General features: G+C 42.8%; 1 protein-coding gene across 3 annotated transcripts in view; it reads left to right on the top strand.

Annotated features, from left to right (window-relative positions):
* Positions 1-21,081, top strand: part of NCOA3 (nuclear receptor coactivator 3) — a 252,633-nt gene that overhangs the window by 186,259 nt on the left and 45,293 nt on the right. For 2 of the 3 annotated variants that reach the window (XM_030211264.1, XM_030211262.1), the window contains exons 4-5: positions 8,498-8,617; positions 20,888-20,995. In XM_030211264.1, coding sequence (XP_030067124.1) covers positions 20,907-20,995 — 89 coding nt within the window. In that variant the 5' untranslated portion in view covers positions 8,498-8,617; positions 20,888-20,906. Of the gene's footprint in view, positions 1-8,497; positions 8,618-12,555; positions 12,626-20,887; positions 20,996-21,081 lie in introns of those variants that run through there. The other variant, XM_030211263.1, reaches the window with a different exon arrangement.

Below are 21,081 nucleotides of genomic sequence, written 5' to 3'. Positions count from 1 at the left end.
ATATCTTTCTGTAGGTGCGGACTCCAGAACTGCACACAGTATGCTAAATTGGACCTCACCAGAGACTTATACAAGGACATTATCACCTCTTTTTTTTCCTGTTGGTCATCCCTCTCCCTATGCATCCGAGCATCCTTCTGGCTTTGCCCGTTGCCTTTCCTACCTAAACAACCACAGATCTGTAGAATGTGTTTAGCCTATGAATGTGTTTAGGCTAGGGCTATTCAGCTTTGAGAAGAGACGGCTGAGGGGAGACATGATAGAGGTATATAAAATAATGAGTGGAGTGGAACAGGTGGATGTGAAGCGTCTGTTCACGCTTTCCAAAAATACTAGGACTAGGGGGCATGCGATGAAACTACAGTGTAGTAAATTTAAAACAAATCGGAGAAAAGTTTTCTTCACCCAACGTATAATTAAACTCTGGAATTTGTTGCCAGAGAACGTGGTGAAGGCGGTTAGCTTAGCAGAGTTTAAAAAGGGGTTGGACGGTTTCCTAAAGGACAAGTCCATAAACTGCTACTAAATGGACTTGGGAAAAATCCACAATTCCAGAAATAACATGTATAGAATGTTTGTACGTTTGGGAAGCTTGCCAGGTGCCCTTGGCCTGGATTGGCCGCTGTCGTGGACAGGATGCTGGGCTCGATGGACCCTTGGTTTTTTCCCAGTATTACTTATGTACTTTTCATCACTTTTTACTTTTGCATTTAATATCGTACACCACCTAGATCTATTAGTAAAGCGGCATATCAAATGCTCCTAAGTAAATAAATAAGGGGGATACTGATTTCACAAAAGTGGGTCCTAAAAAACAGAAGGTATCACATGAGGTTTACATTCACAATAAATACACACATAGGTTCTATTTTCCCCATGCCCAGCCTAGAGACTTCCTTCTGCCGTGTTCCACCTCCCTCTGACATAACTTCCTGTTTCTCGTGATGTGACACAGTAGAGGGAAGTCTCGGGTAGCTTGTGTGGGCCACTGCCAGAGCCCTCTGGGGGGGGGGAGTTGCAGTTTGATAGAGAGGAGGAGTTACTGGATTTCAGGTGGGGGTGATGCAGAAGTTAGCACAGTGCACCGGTGGCGTTCCTTGGTCGTCTGCCACCCGGGGCGGATCGCTGCTGTACACCTCTTCTCCCCACCCCCCAACGGTGCATTCTTCCTACCTACTGGGAGCAGCTGCGTGACTGTCGGCTCCGCTGGTTCCCAGCTCCCTCTGCCCCGGAACAGGAAGTAGCAGAGGGAGCAGGGAACCAGCGGGGCGACAGCCTCGCGGCTGCTCCCTGCACCTCTCTTGTCGCGTGCACCCGGGGTGGACCGCACCCACCGCCCCCGCCCTTGGTACGCCACTGCAGTCCCTTGAGCCGGTCCTGCTGATGCAAGACAGTTTCCCTTCCCCTAGGTGCAAGTTCTTTTAAGTCCTGAAACATAGAAAGTGTTCCTAATAAACTTTATTCAGCATATTTTGCAGATGTACTAGTGGTGTTAAAATGTAGTTTAGTGTGCTAATATTAGTATTTACATGGATGGTCAGAGTTGCTTATATTTTGTTTCTAGTTTTACGTACACACATTTGTCAATTGCCTGTTAAAATGGGGACCATCGGGGAGAGCAGCTGAAAACAAAGTACATTATGAGAATACGGTAAATAGGTACATTTTTGGATTTATTTTTTTTAGTTCTTCAGTAGTGATTTGCACAGTTTATCAGCATGTTTTTGCAGTAGTGAGCATGTGAAAAATGCTCATTGCTGTGCAGACACTGCGGAAAACCAAATGACCTTCTTTTACATTCTCTTGAGGTCACAAACAGTGCGGATAGCTCAACGCGAGAAATAAAAAAGCTTTTAAGGTGTGTGGGGTGGGGTTTGACATAAGTGATCTACAAAGCAAGTTCTGCAACTTCTGTTCCATTACTCCTGCTGTATTGTTTTATTTATTTTTTAGCTTCAGTGTGTTTGCAAACTGTACTCATAATTCATTAGTATTAACTTTGCTCTGCTGCCTCTGTAACTGTGGCTACCCTAGTGGTGTAATCGCCAAAAGCCCAAACTAGCCACATGGAACACGATGAGACTTTCATGTCATCAAATGTGAACATTTGGATGCTGATTTTTTTTTGTTACATTTGTACCCTGCGCTTTCCCACTCATGGCAGGCTCAATGCGGCTTACATGGGGCAATGGAGGGTTAAGTGACTTGCCCAGAGTCACAAGGAGCTGCCTGTGCCTGAAGTGGGAATTGAACTCAGTTCCTCAGTTTCCCAGGACCAAAGTCCACCACCCTAACCACTAGGCCACTCCTCCACTGTTCCATGTAGAAGTCGGCCCTTGCAGGTCACCAATGTGGCCGCGCAGGCTTCTACATGGAATGTTGCTAGTGGAATAGCAACATTCCATGTAGAATCTCCAATAGTAGCAACATTCCATGTAGAATCTCCAATAGTATCTATTTTATTTTTGTTACATTTGTACCCTGCGCTTTCCCACTCATGGCAGGCTCAATGCAGCTTACATGGGGCAATGGAGGGTTAAGTGACTTACCCAGAGTCACAAGGAGCTGCCTGTGCCTGAAGTGGGAATCGAACTCAGTTCCTCAGTTCCCCAGGACCAAAGTTCACCACCCTAACCACTAGGCCACTCCTCCACTGTTGCTACCATTTGAGATTCCATGTAGAAGTCAGCCCTTGCAGATCACCAATGTGGCCGCGCAGGCTTCTGCTTCTGCGAGTCTGACGTCCTGCAAGTACGTGCAGGACGTCAGACTCAGAGAAATAGAAGCCTGTGCAGCCTTCTACATGGAATGTTGCTAGTGGAATAGCAACATTCCAACATTCCATGTAGAATCTCCAATAGTAGCAACATTCCATGTAGAATCTCCAATAGTATCTATTTTATTTTTGTTACATTTGTACCCTGCGCTTTCCCACTCATGGCAGGCTCAATGCAGCTTATGCATGGGGCAATGGAGGGTTAAGTGACTTGCCCAGAGTCACAAGGAGCTGCCTGTGCCTGAAGTGGGAATCGAACTCAGTTCCTCAGTTCCCCAGGACCAAAGTCCACCACCCTAACCACTAGGCCACTCCTCCACTCTAGACCCAGGGGTGACCTGGCATTGTATTTGTAGACAAACAAAAAGAAACTGGGAATCTATATGATATAAGGTTTCCCCTATTATATGATGCTATGATGTTGGTTGTGGTGGCAAGTGCACTGTTTGACAGCGTGACTTGTATTACCCAGTTCTGAGCACTGTTTACACTAATTAGTTTTAATTGAATTTAGCTGCAATTTGAGTTCTTACTGTGTGTGGCTCACCTTATTTAATGTGTGCTGCATAGTTAATATGTGATTAGCACAAGTGAAATATTTGTAGGTTTCCATTTTTTTTGGATATTTTATATGATATATTGTATTTGTAGACCCAGAATAACCATATTTGGTGACTTGCCAGTCTCGGCACATCATCCAGAAGTGGAGAGCTATATAACTAATTAGGCACCCAGCCTTTGATGCGGAAACGCGTTCTGACGGATGCAAGGTGCTGAAACGTGACTGAAACCGCAGATCGGAGCGCAAATGCATTTAGGCTTCCAATTATAGGATAGTGTCTAAAGGGCCGATGATCAAAACGCCAATGCTAGTCTGTATAGCGCCATAAAAATACTGCTGGAACAGCGCAGAACAACACCCTGATGCTCAAAACTAATGAGATGCAAATATGGGCACGCTCATATCTTTGAGTTTTAGGGAGTTCAGCGGGAGGATTGTTTGGTGCATGCGCAGAAGATTTCAGCGGTAGGCTAAGCTCCTGTGCGCATTCGCCTAGTAAAACCCAAACGTGAAGCAGCACATTGGCGTCTGTTTTTTTTGCAGCCTAAATATAAGCGTTTACATTTTTTTTTCTGGATGCTTATATTTAGATGCAAGTAACAGACACCAGTGTGTGCTTTGGGGGGGGGGGGGGTTCTTTTTTTCGTAAGCGTGGCTACTTTAAATTTAGAGCGTCGATGCGTGCTTTACGTTCGGGTCTGCTGTTTCTCACAGCCAGCACTCAAAGGCTTTCACGGCCTTCTTTCTGCTTCCAACAGCAATCGAAACCTGTAGATTTTACAGAAAGAAGCATGAGAATCATGGGAAATCCTCTCTTCCAACACTCTTAACGCCTTCTCAGACCTGGTGTTATTTTTTTACAGCTGTAAGGCACTTTTTTTTTTTCAGACGCTCTTTTCTGATCATTGGGGAGGAATACAAAATCACCTCATTTAAATGAGCTTGACTATATTTGCATGCTATCTGCACTAAGTCCTGGCACATTTGTTTGCTGCGCTAGACCTCTCTGATCATTCCGCGCTGGTAAATACGGGCGCTAGTACTGCGCTAATGAGCTGTAGTGCCCACGTTTGCTTTTGATCATCGGCACCTCAGTTTTTTTCACGCATAACTGCAAAGGGAGTGTGAGCATGGGAGGGGCATGGTTGGGTCAGGGTAGTTTCATAGAGTTCCGTGGATTCACGCCCAGCTTGCTCACCAGAATTTACACCAGGTTTCAGCTGCTTTAAGTCCTTAGGCCCAAAGTTTATTTATTTTATTTATCTATTTATTTAGATTTTGCTCACACCTTTTTCAGTAGTAGCTCAAGGTGAGTTACATTCAAGTACTCTGGATATTTCTCTGTCCCAGGAGGGCTCACAATCTAAGTTTGTACCTGAGGCAATGGAGGGTTAAGTGATTTGCCCAAGATCGCAAGGAGCAGCAGTGGGATTTGAACCGGCCACCTCTGGATTGCAAGACCGGTGCTCTAACCACTAGGCCACGCCTCCACTCCACTAGTTGGGTGTGGAATTCAGCCCCCAATGTTATTCTATAAAGAGGAGTTCCCTTTATAGAATAGCACTGGGTGCTGGTATTAACTGAATCCAGAGTTTTGTGTCTTTGATGATTACCTGTAGATCTAGAGCAGGGGTAGGTAGCATGTGGCCTGCCAGCCATTGAGTATTCTGTAGCCAGCCAGCCCGTGGGACATATACATAGAAAACAGCCCACACTAACTGTCAGTAACTAGAGATCTGTTGTCAGTGAAACCATCGAAGGAAACAACAATGGGACAAGACTTGTTTGACAGTTCTTTACAACTGTTTGGAAAGACAGAAGTATACAGTAACAAGCCATTCTATTCTGGAGGAGTTGCTTAGTGGTTAGTGCAGCAGATTTTGATCCTAGGGAACTGGGTTCAATTCCCACTAAAGCTCCTTGTGACTCTGGGCAAGTCATTTAACCCTCCATTGCCCCAGGTGCAAATAAGTACCTGTATATATACTATGTAAACTGCTTTGAATGTAGTTTCAAAAAACACAGAAAGGCAGAATATCAAGTCCCATTTCCCTTTCCCTATTTGAGATTCTACTACTACTACTATTAAACATTTCTATAGCGCTACTAGGCTTACGCAGCGCTGTACAAATTAACATGAAAAGACAGTCCCTGCTCAACAGAGCTTTCAATTTAAATTGGACAGACGAACAGACAGCTGGGGGGGGGGGGGGCGGAATTGGACTAGCCTAGTGGTTAGTGTAGCAGATTTTGATCCTGGGGAACTGGATTCAATTCCCACTGCAGTTCCTTGTGACTCTGGGCAAGTCACTTAACCCTCGGTTGCCCATGTACAAAATAGGTACCTGTATATACTATGTAAACTGCTTTGAATGTAGTTGCAAAAACCACAGAAAGGTGGTATATCAAGTCCCTTTCCCCTAACTAGGTGGTTTCCATAAAAACATTCATAATAAAAGAAAACAATAATAAAGAAAAAAAAAAAACCCATAGCAGCATCACCTAACAGCAAAGAGGTCAGGTCAAGTCCAAAGATGGTAAGAAAAACACAAAACAGTTGTGTTTTCAAAAGCTTTCGAAATGGTGTAAAACTACCACAGTGATGAAGCTGACCAGATTAGTCCGTTCCATAAAGAGATTCCGGCTGGAACTAAAGCTATAACTTGTGTATCCGCATGGCGCGGCCGCATTACTGCATCAGTAGAAAGCCGCGTAGCAATGTCTGATCTCAGTGCACATCGGAGTGGAGGAGTGGCCTAGTGGTTAGGGTGGTGGACTTTGGTCCTGAGGAACTGAGTTTGATTCCCACTTCAGGCACAGGCAGCTCCTTGTGACTCTGGGCAAGTCACTTAACCCTCCATTGCCCCATGTAAGCCGCATTGAGCCTGCCATGAGTGGGAAAGCGCGGGTACAAATGTAACAAAAATAAAATAGATACTATTGGAGATTCTACATGGAATGTTGCTACTATTGGAGATTCTACATGGAATGTTGCTACTATTGAGATTCTGTTGCTTCTATTGGAGATTCTACATGGAATGTTGCTATTCCACTAGCAACATTCCATGTAGAAGGCTGCGCAGGCTTCTGTTTCTGTGAGTCTGACGTCAGACTCACAGAAGCAGAAGCCTGCACGGCCACATTGGTGATCTGCAAGGGCTGACTTCTACATGGAATGTTGTGGAGTGGCCTAGTGGTTAAGGTGGTGGACTTTGGTCCTGGGGAACTGAGGAACTGAGTTTGATTCCCACTTCAGGCACAGGCAGCTCCTTATGACTGGGCAAGTCACTTAACCCTCCATTGCCCCATGTAAGCCGCATTGAGCCTGCCATGAGTGGGAAAGCGCTGGGTACAAATGCAACAAAAATAAAAAATAAATAAATCTTGGGTGATAAACATTCAAAACTTGCTTCAAATAAAATGGAGTATCAGCAAATAAATCCTGCTTATATAATCACCAGCACCGTAAATTGTATTCTTTGCAAAACGGGTAACCGGTGCAGTTGTTTAAGAAACAGATGTTACATGAGAAAACTTTGACGTACCCACTGTTACTTGAGCAGCCACATTATTGACCACTTTCAATGCCCTGATACTCAGGGATGACGTCCCAATATACAGAGCGTATCTGCAAATTTATCTTCATTCAGTCATCACATTGAGTTTTGTTGGCAGTGAATTATAACATACATAGTAGATGACGGCAGATAAAGACCCATACGGTCCATCCAGTCTGCCCAACAAGATAAATTCATATGTGCTATTTTATATGTATACCTGACCTTGATTTATCCTTTCCATTTTTGGGGCATAGACCGTAGAAGTCTGTCCAGTACTTGCCCTGCCTCCCAACCACCGGTGCTGCCACCCAATTTCCGCTAAGCTTCTGAGGATGGTGTAAATACCGGCGCCTAAGTTAGGCGCAGAGAAGGTATATTCTATAACCCTATATGTGTTTTTCAGGAACACCCACGACCTGCCCATGGCCACACCCCTATTCATTAGTATACATTAGAATTTACGTGCACTGCTTTGCAGAATATGCTGAACGGGTAGTGCACGTCAATTCTAATTAATGCAATTAGTGCTGATAATTAACATCCAATTATCAGCACTGATCAGCGTGTTAATTATTGAGTTATACGCATTAACTGAGCTATACGCAGAAATCTTGGTGTGATATATAGAATCTGGGGGTTTATCCATGCAGTAAAAAAATGGCCTTTGCACACGGGAATGTCCCGCATAAGCACACGCTAAGCAGTGTTGCCAGGGCTGCAGGTTTTCCGCCCAATTGGGCTCGTTTCCACGACCCACTCCGGCTTTTTCATGCTGCGTGTGGGTTGCGGGATTTTGGGCGTTTTTTCGCTCACCGCAGTTTTTTCCCACGGCCGTCAGCCGCGGGTTGGCTTAGTTTTCCTGCTGCCGCGGCCAGTGGAGACAGGCTTAATAATGTCATTTGTATGCAAATGGATCATTAATATTTATTAATGGTGTCATTCATATGCAGATTGACTGCGGTTTGGGGCTGGTTTTGGACGTGAACAATTTTTTCCATCTGGCAACACTGACATTAAGGCCACTTTTTTGCGCAGTTTGGTAAAAGGGTCCAGAAGTGCGCTCCCTCTGGCTTTGAAATTAAACAGAGAATCTGAAAAACAGCAGTTTAAAAATGTGTCAGTGTTTTTCATTGTAAAACTTGCATCAATGTCACTTGCCTTAAGTTAACACTCACAGGGTTTAAATGATTACATGACTTATATGGTGCATTTGTTAATTTTTTTGTGTACATCCCACTAGGGATAATACGGACATTCATGGTGCCCCCTGCATATAAAGGTTGCCCACCTCTGATCTAGAGCAGGGGTTCTCAGCCCAGTCCTCGGGACACACATAGCCAGTCAGGTCTTCAGGATACTCGCAATAAATATTCATGAGATAAATTTGCATACAGTGGAGGTAGGGCACGCAAATATCTCTCATGAATATTCATTGTGGGTATCCTGAAAACCTGACTGGCAGGGCGTGTCCCGAGGACTGGATTGAGAACCCCTGATCCTAGTGTATCACTTCCTGTATTTTGCTGCTGATCTGACCATCCTTTCAACCCCTGGCCAACCCAAGATGCTAACTCTGCCTTTCCATGTCTCCCTTCGTAGGTGCCTACCTGCAGGAATATCTGCTTCAGTGATGAGGTGTGAGGTTTCGTTCGACTGAAAACTGTGGTTCACAGTGCTTGCAAAAAATAAAAAGTTTTATTGAAGGGACGAGAGAAAAATGTGAGTATTCGTTTTAAGCCTATCAAAGCTTTTTTTTAATTTTACTTTTTTATATATGTAACTTGGAAGTGTAAAATAAAAATAAACCAGGCAATTAAAAAGAACACCCCAAACAAAACAGAAAAGCCACGGTGGTTCTTTTTTATTCACTTTATTCATTTGATAAACACCTTTTATTACCAAAGTGATTCATAATAACTTAATCTCTAATGGGGTAACCACTACTAACACTGTATAGGATGAAACAAAATTTATATGAATGACATGCTGACAAACTAAATCAATGCTTTATTGAGACTTTCAGCCATTACAAAAGCAAATATAAACTTAAAATCAATATAGCATGTAATAATTACAACTTCTACTATTAACTGCTGCATACAGCCTTAGGTAACTGTTTTCATAAAGGTGATTAATAAATCGAAATAAAGGGCACTTTCCCTAAACTGCAGTAAAAAGTTGCTTTATCACGTCCTTACGGTTGTTTTTCCTGCAGCAGTAAAACGGCCGATTTTCCATTTTTTTTGAATTGCCATGCGCTAAATGTTAATATGTTGATTGCTATTTTTGTGATTTGGAAATCTGAATTGAAAATATTCATCTTTTCTGTATCAAGATTTATTCTTGGAATTTAAATTTGTAAATTGCTTAAAAAAATAGTGGAGAATATACACTCAGTGTTAATCGCAGTAAAGTTTCTTCACAATTATATCAATAATCTTTTATATATTCATTTATCTTTTTTTTATAAAATAAAAAATGGAGGTTAAAAAGGCCTCGGCAGTTAAGACTAAAAAAAGCTACAGCCTAATGCGCACTTAATCAACTATGTGCGATCATAATCTTCAGTCATTCTGAATACTATACTTTAGACCAGTCATCGGCCAAAAACCTCCCAAATTTCACATATCTTGCTTTATCGTCTTCAAAATCACCACATATGAAATTAAATGCTGCTTTTAAACTTTTAACATTGCAGTGCCAAAACAGAAGCTCTAAACTTTCACTTAGCTTCTAAAGAAATCCCGACGGGGCCCGTTTCACCATATGACAGGCCTCGTCAGGGGAATGACACATTCTTCAATCTGTATGAAAAAAGGACATATATTAAAAACACAAAAAGTGGTGAGAGAGCGTTAAAACAAAAGGCCCAGCTTAAGTCTACACTCGGACTTAATTTTGCACTGCTCCGGGTTCACAATCGCACTGCTGGGCAGAAACGAAGCTTCAAAATGTTGCCATTAGTAAATGGCCATTTAAAAAACAAAAAAAAAATGATCGCGTGAGCACTTAACTGACACCTAATTTATTTATTTATTTGTTACATTTGTACCCCACATTTTCCCACCTATTTGCAGGCTCAATGTGGCTTACATAGTACCTTAATGGCCTTCGCCAAGTCAGTAGATAAAATCACATGTCTACAGAACAAATAACCTTGGGCTGGTTCTGAACTGCTCTGGAGGAACTAAGACAAGAAAAACCTAGGATCACATGCCTCCTTCCTTAGCATTCAGTGGCAAGTACCATAGCAGTGACCTTCACAAGGGTGGGACAGCCATACCCACGATCCACACTCAATCCAATACTGCATCCTTTCTTGCCTGCAAATCCAAATTATAATGTCTCAAAAAAACATATAAAAATGCCCAGACAAATGCCTTACAAAGATCTAGAGATTCCTCTAATCAGTTTGCGTGTGGTAACGTGGACGCGCTAATTGATTAACTCAGGAATGTCCACTCTCCGTCCCCCTGACACACTCCCTCCAACAAAACGTAAAAGTATTTTTTTAATGCATGCCAATTTAGAACTTACTGTAGGACGCCTGAGCGTATCCTGCGGTAAATAATTTAAATCTACAGTACATACACTTTAGTGCTAAACGCAGCGTAGTAAAAGTACCCCCAAATGATTATACAACTAACCATTACAATGACGTGTAGACAAAATATTAAATAAAACTAACACCAAACAAAAACTACAATAACTGATGAAATGGAATTGACAGCTCTTACGTCACGTACCGAGATAGAAAGGCAGACTTGATTCCTAGGCCAAGAAGCCCACCCTCAGGATAAGACCCCCCCCACTGTGGCAGTCAGGGCTGTTAGCTTGACCTTTTCCTTTCCATAATTTTGTGCAAGCATTGCAGACTTATTCCTGGGGGTCTGTCTGTTTTATGGGAAGGATATTGTTTATTGTGAGAATTTATTTCAATTAAAAAAAAAACACCTTTTTAAATTCTGTAAAACCAAATTTTCTGAAGCAATAGTGTCCACTACTCCGTTCATTGCTTTTAAAGGGGGAACTCCCTTCATTGCTATCCATCTGGAGCACCACAAAGGATTCCTCCCTCCCCCCTTGCTGTGTGTGTGGCGGGGGGTGGGGGGGAGTCTACCAACCCGTGTTGTAGAGCATTTCACCCAAATTTGATTCAAGCCCACTTTATAATTCAGCGTGTTAGTAAATTGGGAAATTTCAGACCCACATTCTGCCGTGCTGTAATGGAGGGCCGCTGCTGAGATATGCTGATTAGTAAGGTTACCAGATTTTTCACTTGCATATCTGGGGTACTAGGGCTGGAGCAGGGTGGGATCAGGCCTTCCTATGACAATTTTCCACCATAAAATGTATAATCTTCATATCTCTCTCTCTCTCTCTCTCCTCCCCCCCCCCCCCCCTTCTGTCTTTCTAGTCTAGCCATCTTTACATTTCTTAGCAAGGGTTTACCTACATCCTGTTTTAATATTCTGCCACCTAGTGGAAACTGAGCAACTTAACAATATTTTTTTTCAGGTAACAGTTAATGTAGCAAGACTTATTTGAATATGTTGGGGAAGGGAAAGCGATTTTGAATTTGCCTTTTTCAATTGTAGCTCAAGACAAGTTACATTCAGGTATAGTATTTAACAAGCCTGAAGAGCACTAGCCACTTTAGCTTTTCCTGATAGGGAAGTCGTCCCATCCCTTTTGTCATTTTTCGTCGCCCTTCCTCTGTAGCTTTTCTAATTCCGCTATATCTATTTTGAGATGCATTGACCAGAATTTCACACAGTATTCGAGGTGTGGTCACACCATGGAGCAATACAAAGACATTATAGCATTTTCATTTTTGTTTTCCATTCCTTTCCCAATAATTTCTAACATTCTATTTGCTTCCTTAGCTGCCGCTGGTCACTGATCAAAGGGTTTCAAAGTATCATCAACAATGACACCTAGATCCTTTTCCTGATCGGTGACTCCTAATGTGGAACCTTCCGTCATGTAACTATAGTTCCATTCATCACTTTGTACTTGCTCACATTAAATTACTACTATAAATCATTTCTATTGCGTTACCAGCCGTACACAGCGCTTTACAATTGAACATGATCTGCTGTTTGGATGCCCAGCCTCCCAGTCTCGTAACGATTTAATAACTTTGAATATAACTTTCTGTCATTGGCAGATTTAATTACCTCACTAGTTATTCTCATGTCGTCTCAGCACAGACCCCTGAGGAACCCCACTATCTACCGTTCTCCATTGAGAGTTCTGACCATTTAACCCTACTCTCTGTTCTATCGTTCAGCCAGTTTTTAATCCACAGTAGGACACTACCTCCTATCCCATTACTTTTTGTGATTTCCTCAGGAGTCTTTCATGGGTTACTTTGCCAAATGAAAAAAATCCAGATACACACTGTCGACTGGCTCACCTTTATCCACATGTCTATTAAACCCCTTCAAAGGAATGTAGTGGATTGGTGAGGCAAGATTTGTTTTGATTTGAATCCATGTTGGCTTTTGTCTCATTAAATAATTATGTATGTCCATGAGTTGCAGATGCATCTCATGGATATTTCTTTTGGCTATCCTGAAAACCAAGTAGGATTATCTGTGCATTTTAGGGTTGGGAAATACTGTAACTTCAAAATGGTTGTGTGCTAAAATGCCTATGCCCCCGATCAAGCTGTACGTTTCACAGAATCTCCAAGTGAACAGAAGCTGAAGTGACCTCCTTGTGGTAAGGAATTAAACAAAGCCTTTTTATGTAAAAAATGCTTGGTTGCTCTTTATTTGCTGACTTTAACAGATTGAAAGCAATAATTTAAAAAAAAACTGAATATGATAGGGTTAAAAGTTTGAGCTCTCTTTTTACCAGACAATTGGATTGAGGATGTTCTCTAGATGTAATCTACTTAGATTTCAGCATAGCCTTTGACACTGTTCCTCATTGGAGGCTCTTGAATAAACTTGACAGGCTGAAGTTAGGACCCAACGTGGTGAACTGGTTGACGGACAGACGCCAGAGGGTGGTGGTTAATGGAATTCACTCGGAGGGAGGAAATGTGAGTAGCGGAGTGCCTCGAGGATTGGTGCTGGGGCCGATTTTGTTCAATATATTTGTGAGTGACATTGCCGAAGGGTTAGATGGTAAGGTTTGCCTTTCTGTGGATGATACCAAGATTTTCAGCAGAGTGGACACCCCAGAGGGCATGGAAAACATGAAAAAGGATCTGTAAAAGTTGGATGAGTGGTTTGGCAAGTAAAATTCAATGCAAAGAAATGCCACGTGATGCACTTAGTGAGTAGAAATCCAAGGGAGACGTATGCGTTAGGCGAACAGCAGCTGATATGCACAGACAGGGAGAGGGATCTTGGAGTGATAGTATCTGAGGATCTGAAGGTGACGAAACAGTGTGACAAGGTGGTGGCTGTAGCCAGAAGTACACTAGGCTGTATAGGGAGAGGTGTAACCAGCAGAAGAAAGGAGGTGTTGATGCCCCTGTACAAGTCGTTGTTGAGGCCCCACCTGGAGTATTGTGTTCAGTTTTGGAGGCCGTCTCTTGCTAAAGGTGTAAGAAGACTTGAAGCGGTCCAGAGGAAGGCGACAAAAATGATATGGGGCTTGCACCAAAAGTCTTATGAGAAGAGACTGGAAGACCTCAGTATGTATACTCTAGAGGAGAGGAGGGACAGGGGAGATACGATACAGACGTTTAAATACTTCAAAGGTATTAATATAGAAACAAATATTTCCAGAGAAGGGAAAATGGTAAACTAGAGGACATGAATTGAGGTTGCAGGGTGGTAGACTCGGGTGTAATGTCAGAAAATTCTTTTTCACGGAGAGGGTGGTTGATGCCTCGAATGCCCATCCAAGGGAGGAGGTGGAGAAAAAAAACTGTCGGAATTTAAAACGGCATGCAATGAACACAGAGAATCTCTTAGAAAGTGAATGGTATAGAAAAACAAAACTTAAATGGTTACATATGTTTCTGCATGTCATGTGGTGCTTAGATGGGAACTCTGGCTGTATCAACTAAGTCCGGTGCTGGTCTGGCTTGTACAGTCTGAATCCCGCATATAGCATTCCGGTTTAGGATAGGCTGGAGAGAGCTTCGATAGAAACTGCAGAAATATGGAACATGAGGACGGTGCTGGGCAGATTTTTACGGTCTGTGTGTTCCACAAATGACAAGTAGTCGGAACATAGGACAGAGCCAGGCGAACTTCTACAGTCTATGTCCTAGAAACACCAAAGTACATAATATCATGTTCATTGTTGTTTTAATCTTGAATTGATAATGAATATGACTATTGGGCAGACTGGATGGACCATTCAGATCTTTATCTGCCCTCACTTAACTACTAATCATTTCTATAGCGTTTCTAGATGTACTTAGAGCTGTACGCATTTATGTGCAGGTATTTCACTGTCCCTAGAGGGCTAACAGTCTTGAGTTTTTTGGACCTGGGGCAGCGGAGGGTTAAGTGACTTGCCCAAGGTCACAAGGAGCTGCAGTGGGAATTGAACCCAGGTCGCCAGGATCAAAGCTTGCTGCACTAAGCATTAGGCTACTCCTCCACTCTCTTCCAGTTGCTTCATTGTTCCTTAAAAAAAAAAAACATTGTTAGTAAGACTCAAAATGTCTAGGGACTCATTAGGCCTTCAGTTGGGTTGAAAAAATACCCCTGACCCTTCTAACCTCTCAGCTTGTGATTGTTCTGTCTACTTCCAACAACCATGTGCTCCTCCTGAGTCGCTGTCTGAGCATTTGAAAATGGAGATAATTTACAAAGTAGAATGAAGTTTCATAAAAATCTCTAAATGCTTCCTGCTAGCAATTTCAACAGTGAGAAAGCGTGTAAAAAAAATGGAAGTTAAACGAACCTGTTGAAATGAAGGCAGACAAGAAAACCAAGAAAAATCTCTGATAGAACAGCCCAAAGACTGGTCGGATCTGCTAAACTGAACCCACAGATCACTTCAGATAACTTGATGATAGGTTTAGCAGTTGCCCACAGTATAGTGTTTTACATAGCAAAGATCTGTTACTCTATATTCCGGGAGTTGGTACTCCTCTCCGAAACCTGTAAGCCACATTGCTCCTACTGCTATGCGGGAAAATGTGGGATACAAATGTAATAAATAAAATAAATAAATCTGTATCGTAGAGTTGGATGAAAAAGTTTTGTATAATCTCATTACAAAACTCCAGGGCCGCCCCCGTCGCCACCCACCCGAGGTCGCCGGGCCCCCCTCCACCCGCTATTGGGCCAGGCCCTCGGAACTAACCTTAAGCCTCCTTTCACTTCGCAGCAAGCAGCAGCAGGGCAGACCTCTCCTCCTTCCTTCCGTGCCCCGCCCTCGCGGACGTTACGTCAGGCGAGGGCGGGACATGGAAGGAAGGAGTGGCCTGAACAGCTGCGGCTTGCTGCGAAGTGAAAGGAGGCTTAAGGTTAGTTCTGGGAGTGACAGAGTGCGGGCCAGGTGCCGGCGCCGGGCCCCCCTGGAGGCCTGGGGGCCGGGACTTTTGTCCTCCCTGTCCCCCCCTCTCGGCGGCCCTGCAAAAATCATCATCTAAAGTATGCAAAACGAAAACCTTGATAAGCCTGAAACCTTTTTTTTTTTTTTTTTTTTTTTGAGCAAAGTGTGTTGGATGATGGCACAAACATTAAACTGTACATCCCCTACCACACAAGATACTTTTGGATAAAAAGGATGAAAACTTTGAAGAAAATACCTTATCGTTGATTAAGAATAATTGTGGATATGTTGCTTTGGGATTGTGCAGAAGTTAGTGGCATAGGAAATAATTTGTGCAAATGGAAGAAAAATGTCTTCAGCTAAATATTGATATAGTGTAGTAACTAATGTCCCACAGTGAGTGAATAAATTGAAACTGAATGAGGTTGTATATTTCAGCAAGGGAGAAGGGGGGAAAAATACCACACAAGGGGTTGAGGTGCAGTTGATCCCCACGCGAGTCAATCAGAGCAGAGGAGGAGTAGAGGGAGTTGGCTCTTCTCAAACAATGAATGAGACGTGTGTGTGTGTGTGTGTGTGTGGGGGGGGGGGGGTTATTAGTCTTTATTACAAAACATCAAAAACCACTTGACATAGTGGCTGTGTTTCGGCGCCTAAGCGCCTACCTCAGGAGTCTTATGATGAAATGCCGGCTGTAACAAAAGGTACAAAAATGAAGTTTCTTTTTGGTACGCAAGTGGGCTATCAACGTAACCCAGGATCCAAGGGGGAAAAAAAACCTTCATGGACTGCCAAAGCGGTACTTCATTTTTGTACCTTTTGTTACAATCTGCATTACACGAAACACAGCCGCTGTGTCGAGTCGATTTTGATGTTTTGTAATAAAGTTTTGTAATAAAGTTCGATTCCCGGCACAGGCAGCTCCTTGTGACTCTGGGCAAGTCACTTAACCCTCCATTGCCCCATGTAAGCCGCATTGAGCCTGCCATGAGTGGGAAAGCGCGGGGTACAAATGTAACAAAAAAAAACCAAACAAACAAACAAACAAAAAAAAAGACTAATAAACCCCCTCAACGTCTCCTTTGTTGTTTGGTAAGAGCCCAACTCCCTCTCTTCCTCCTCTGCTCTCTATATTTCAGCAAATCAATAATCCAAAACATACCTCAAAATTAACCATGAAGTATGTAAAGGAAGAAAATTCAGACATTTTTTTTGATGGCCTTCAGAATGTTATTGAAAATCTGTGAGGAGATGTCAATCAAAAGTGAATTGCATACAAACAATCCTAAGAAGAGTTTTGGAAGGAATAGTAGGGAAAAATTGGAAAAGCAAGAATAAACTCTTAAGCTGGGCTACAGAAAGCATTTGGAAGCTGTTATTTCTGCCAAAAAAGGTGCCTCTTTGAGTACTCCTGCAACTCTGCTATGCAGAAAGCTGAGTTTGGTAGCTCGAAAGTGTATAATGCAATATTGGACCTCTTCGGAAGCGCCTGCTTACTGGCATTGGCGTAATCAGGTGCACCTTTTTTTTTTTTTTTGTTACGTTTGTACCCCGCACTTTTTCCCACTCATGGCAGGCTCAATGCGGCAGGCAATGGAGGGTTAAGTGACTTGCCCAGAGTCACAAGGAGCTGCCTGTGCCGGGAATTGAACTCAGTTCCTCAGTTCCCCAGGACCAAAGTCCACCACCCTAACCACTAGGCCACTCCTCCACTCCTTTTAGCATCTTGGGAGGCTAGAGATTCCAAGATGTCGCCTAAACGTAGAAAACAATTTCTTCAGATCTGGATGCCTTATCTTCAGATTCTAAGTCCAAGGGGTCGGAGTTTACTTATTAATGCTTGTTGATTTTGGTTGTGGAGTGGGTGGGTGGGGGGGTTCCACCTCTGCTTAAGCTGCTTTCCATAGAGTATAGAGGTCACCACATAAACAGTTCTGGATTATTGGTACTGTTGTACTTCCTTGAATTTATACGGAGTTTTTGGAAATTGAGCGGTACAGGGGTGGGATGGAGGGGATGGGAAGGGGAGGGGAGAGATGGGGAGGGTATGGGTAGTTTATAAGCTGTATGGTTCATGCATAGTATCTTATTGTTTGTAAGTTGGCATTATTGTGTATGCTTAACTTTGAGTAATCAATAAAATTACTTTGAACCAAAAAAAAAAAAAAAGGTATTACTAAGTACCTGTCAGAAGGGTATCCAGACTTTTGCTCCTGCCATTTTCATGGTTTTCTTATTTTGAATCAGTTATCCCCCCACCAAAAAAAAAATAAGAAACCCTTGCAATAAGTAGTTCTGTATTAAAATTAGTAGAAAAACATCAACTTCTGTTCACTTACGGATTCATTGAAACGAAGTTTGAGCAAGTATGCATAAACCGAGTGAAGGAGTAGCCTACTGGTTAGTGCAGTGGACTTTGATCCTGGGGAACTGAGTTCCATTCCCACTGCAGCTCCTTGTGACTCTGGGCAAGTCACTTAACCCTCCATTGCCCCTGGTACAAAAAAATAAGTACCTGAATATATGTAAACCGCTTTGAATGTAGTTGCAAAAACCTCAGAAAGGCGGTATATCAAGTCCCATTTCCCTTTCCCCCTTTCCCTTATGACATCACAATATCAGAAGTGAGCCAAGTATCGGGCAATCAAGCCATTGTGACATCGCTGATGAGGTTGGCTCTTATTGGTGGAATGAGTGGAGGAGCAGCCTAGTGGTTAGTGCAGTGGACTTTGATCCTGGGGAACTGAGTTCAATTCCCTCTGCAGCTCCTTGTGACTCTGGGCAAGTCACTTAACCCTCCATTGCCCCTGGTACAAAATAAGTACCTGAATATATGTAAACCGCTTTGAATGTAGTTGCAAAAACCTCAGAAAGGCGATATATCAAGTCCCATTTCCCTTTCCTCTACACAACCTGAAAAGATGGATATCCGACTGTAAATTGTAAGAGAGGGCAGAACAAACATTTCTATTGTTAGTAAAGGGTTTGGGATCTGTATTTAGCTCATGATTTCAGTGGCTCAAGGTGAGTTACATTCAGGTAAAGTGGTATTTTCCTGCTCCCAGAGGGCTTACATTCTAAGGGGCCCTTTTACTAAGGAGTGTAGGCGACTACATGCGTCCAACGTGCGTCAAACTGGAACTACCACCCGGCTACCGTGTGCCCTGGGCGGTAATTTCATTTTTGACGTGTATTCAAAACACGCGGTAGAAGGCGCTTACCCGGTGGTAATCGGCATTGTACGCGCACTGATGATTACCGGCCAGTTAACGTGTGAGACCTTAACCGCTAAGTCAGTAGGTGGTGGTAAGGTCTCGGGACAAAAATGGACATGCTCTGGTTTTAATTTTGCCGCACGTCCATTTTCGGCCGCAAAAAAAAAAAAAAGCCTATTTTGCAGGCGGGCAGAAAAATGGACCTGCCTGCGTCCAAAACATTCACCTACACCAACGCAGGCCATTTTTCGACACGTCTTAGTAAAAGGGCCCCTGATCACAAGAGCTAGAGTGGGATTTGAACCCTGCCTTCTTTGGTTCTCACCCACTGTTTTAACTATTGGTTAGGCTACTCTCAGTAGAGTTATATATTGTAAACAAACAATATACTTGGGCTTGTGGCCTTCTTTAATTCCTTATTGACATCTGGGAAGCCTCCGGTAGAGATGGGTTCAGTTGTCCTCATCCTATACTAAAAGCTCAGAATTTGGATTTGTCTCTTCCTTCTAGTTTTAGAGCAATAGCAGGAATTCCACTGCTTACTAAGCTATTGGAAACATTGGTCAGTCACCAGCTGTCTAATTATGTTGATAGATTTTCATGTTATCATAACATCCCAATTTGGTTTCAGATACCAACATAGTATTGAATTCTTTTATTGGCTATAACTACGATTGCTAAAGAGTACTTAAGTAGGGGAGAACAGATTGTCTTCAATTGGTTTGTGTAATAGGTATAAAAAACAAACAGGGGTGCCTCTTCAACAGGAAAACACAGCAGACAAAGTAGAGGCTGAACAAGGACGAATCCAACACTCGAGCTGTTGTCCAACAAGCCTTTACTGATGCAGACAGAAGGGGACCCGACACGGTCTGTGTTTCGACGTATGCCAACGCCTACATCAGGGATCAAATTACTAGCTAATGAAAAACTAGTATTCACCTCTGCATGTATATGAAAGCGTAAAGTTGTGGAGTAGTTCAGGTTAGTCGGAAGACAAGCGCAAGTAGACTACCACTCACAAGCGCTCTGTAGGGTCTGCAGAGCTTGCGAGTGGTAGTCTACTTGCGTTTGTCTTCCGACTAACCTGAACTACTCCACAACTTTACGCTTTCATATACATGCAGAGGTGAATACTAGTTTTTCATTAGGTAGTAATTTGACCCTTAAAGTGGGTGTTGGCATACACCGAAACACGGACCGTGTCGGGTCCCCTTTTATCTGCATCAATAAAGGCCTGTTGGCCAACATCTCCAGTGTTGGATTCGTTCTTGTTCAGCCTCTACTTTGTCTGTTGTGTAATAGGTATAACAAAGCCTGGTCATACCTCTTTGCAATGCATAGAAAATACGCTGCACTGTTCTGAAGAGTTTGGGGTCTTTTGATTTGAAACAATGGAAGTCCCATATAGACTACATTACAGTAGTCTATGCGGGACTTCCATAGCTAGAAGATGAGTAGAACATGAAGTGCAGTGCAGGACGGGTAATGGTGAGAAGATGAAGACTAGAAAGCTCAAGCCTAACCGAGATATGCTTGGTAAAAGAAAGTTGTGAATACAACCAAACCCCGAGGTAGCAGTGGTATAAATAGCGCTTTTCTTTGCCCAGTTGTAGCATTGGCGTTCTACATTGTAAGCCCTCTGGTAACTGGGAAATCTTTACTGTACATGAAACTTGAGCTACTACTGAAAAGGCAAGAGCTAAATTCAAAATCCTTTCTTCTTTGTGCCCAAGGGGCTGCTTTTATATGAACACCACACCGTGGTGTGGGATCACAAAGGGAATTTGCCCTTGGATGTGTCACAATACGACTTGGGACTAGCTGTATTGTACTGTTTTCCTCTGTAATAATTGATGGTAAGATTGATAACATGTTGCACTTGAGAATGGAAAAGAACTATAATGATGATGTCTTGTTTTTATTAATATGAAATAGTAACATAGTGGATGCAGATAGATAAATACTACTACTGCTACTTAACATTTCTAGAGCGCTACTAGGGTTATGCAGCGCTGTACAAATTAATAACTAAGGACGGTCCATGCTCAGAAGAGCTTACAATCTAAGGATGAAATGTCAAGTTGGGGTAGTCTAGATTTCCTGAGTAGAGGTGTTGTGATTAGGTGCCGAAAGTGACATTGAAGAGGTGGGCTTTGAGCAATGATTTGAAGATGGGTAGGGAGGGGGCCCGGCGTATGGGCTCAGGGAGTTTGTTCCAAGCATGGGGTGAGGCGAGGCAGAAATATCAACATAACCTGTCCAGTCTAGCCAGTAATTTTTTTTTTTTCCTCTCTAGATTCGGATGTGTGTTCAAAATGAGTGGCTTAGGAGAAAACTCCTTGGACCCTTTGGTCACCGAGTCAAGAAAACGCAAGCCATCCTCTTGTGATACGCCAGGAGCCAGGTATGGGACTTTGGTTTCAGTGGCAGCTGTTTTGTTTGAAGTTCATTGAAGTGGTATTTATTTTATTTTATAATTTCTTATGTATT

Source organism: Microcaecilia unicolor, chromosome 8 (assembly GCF_901765095.1).
Source record: "Microcaecilia unicolor chromosome 8, aMicUni1.1, whole genome shotgun sequence".
In the NCBI taxonomy this organism is placed as follows: domain Eukaryota; kingdom Metazoa; phylum Chordata; class Amphibia; order Gymnophiona; family Siphonopidae; genus Microcaecilia; species Microcaecilia unicolor.
The sequence above is the reverse complement of the archived record's forward strand: the minus strand, read 5'-3'. Positions and strand labels throughout refer to the sequence as shown.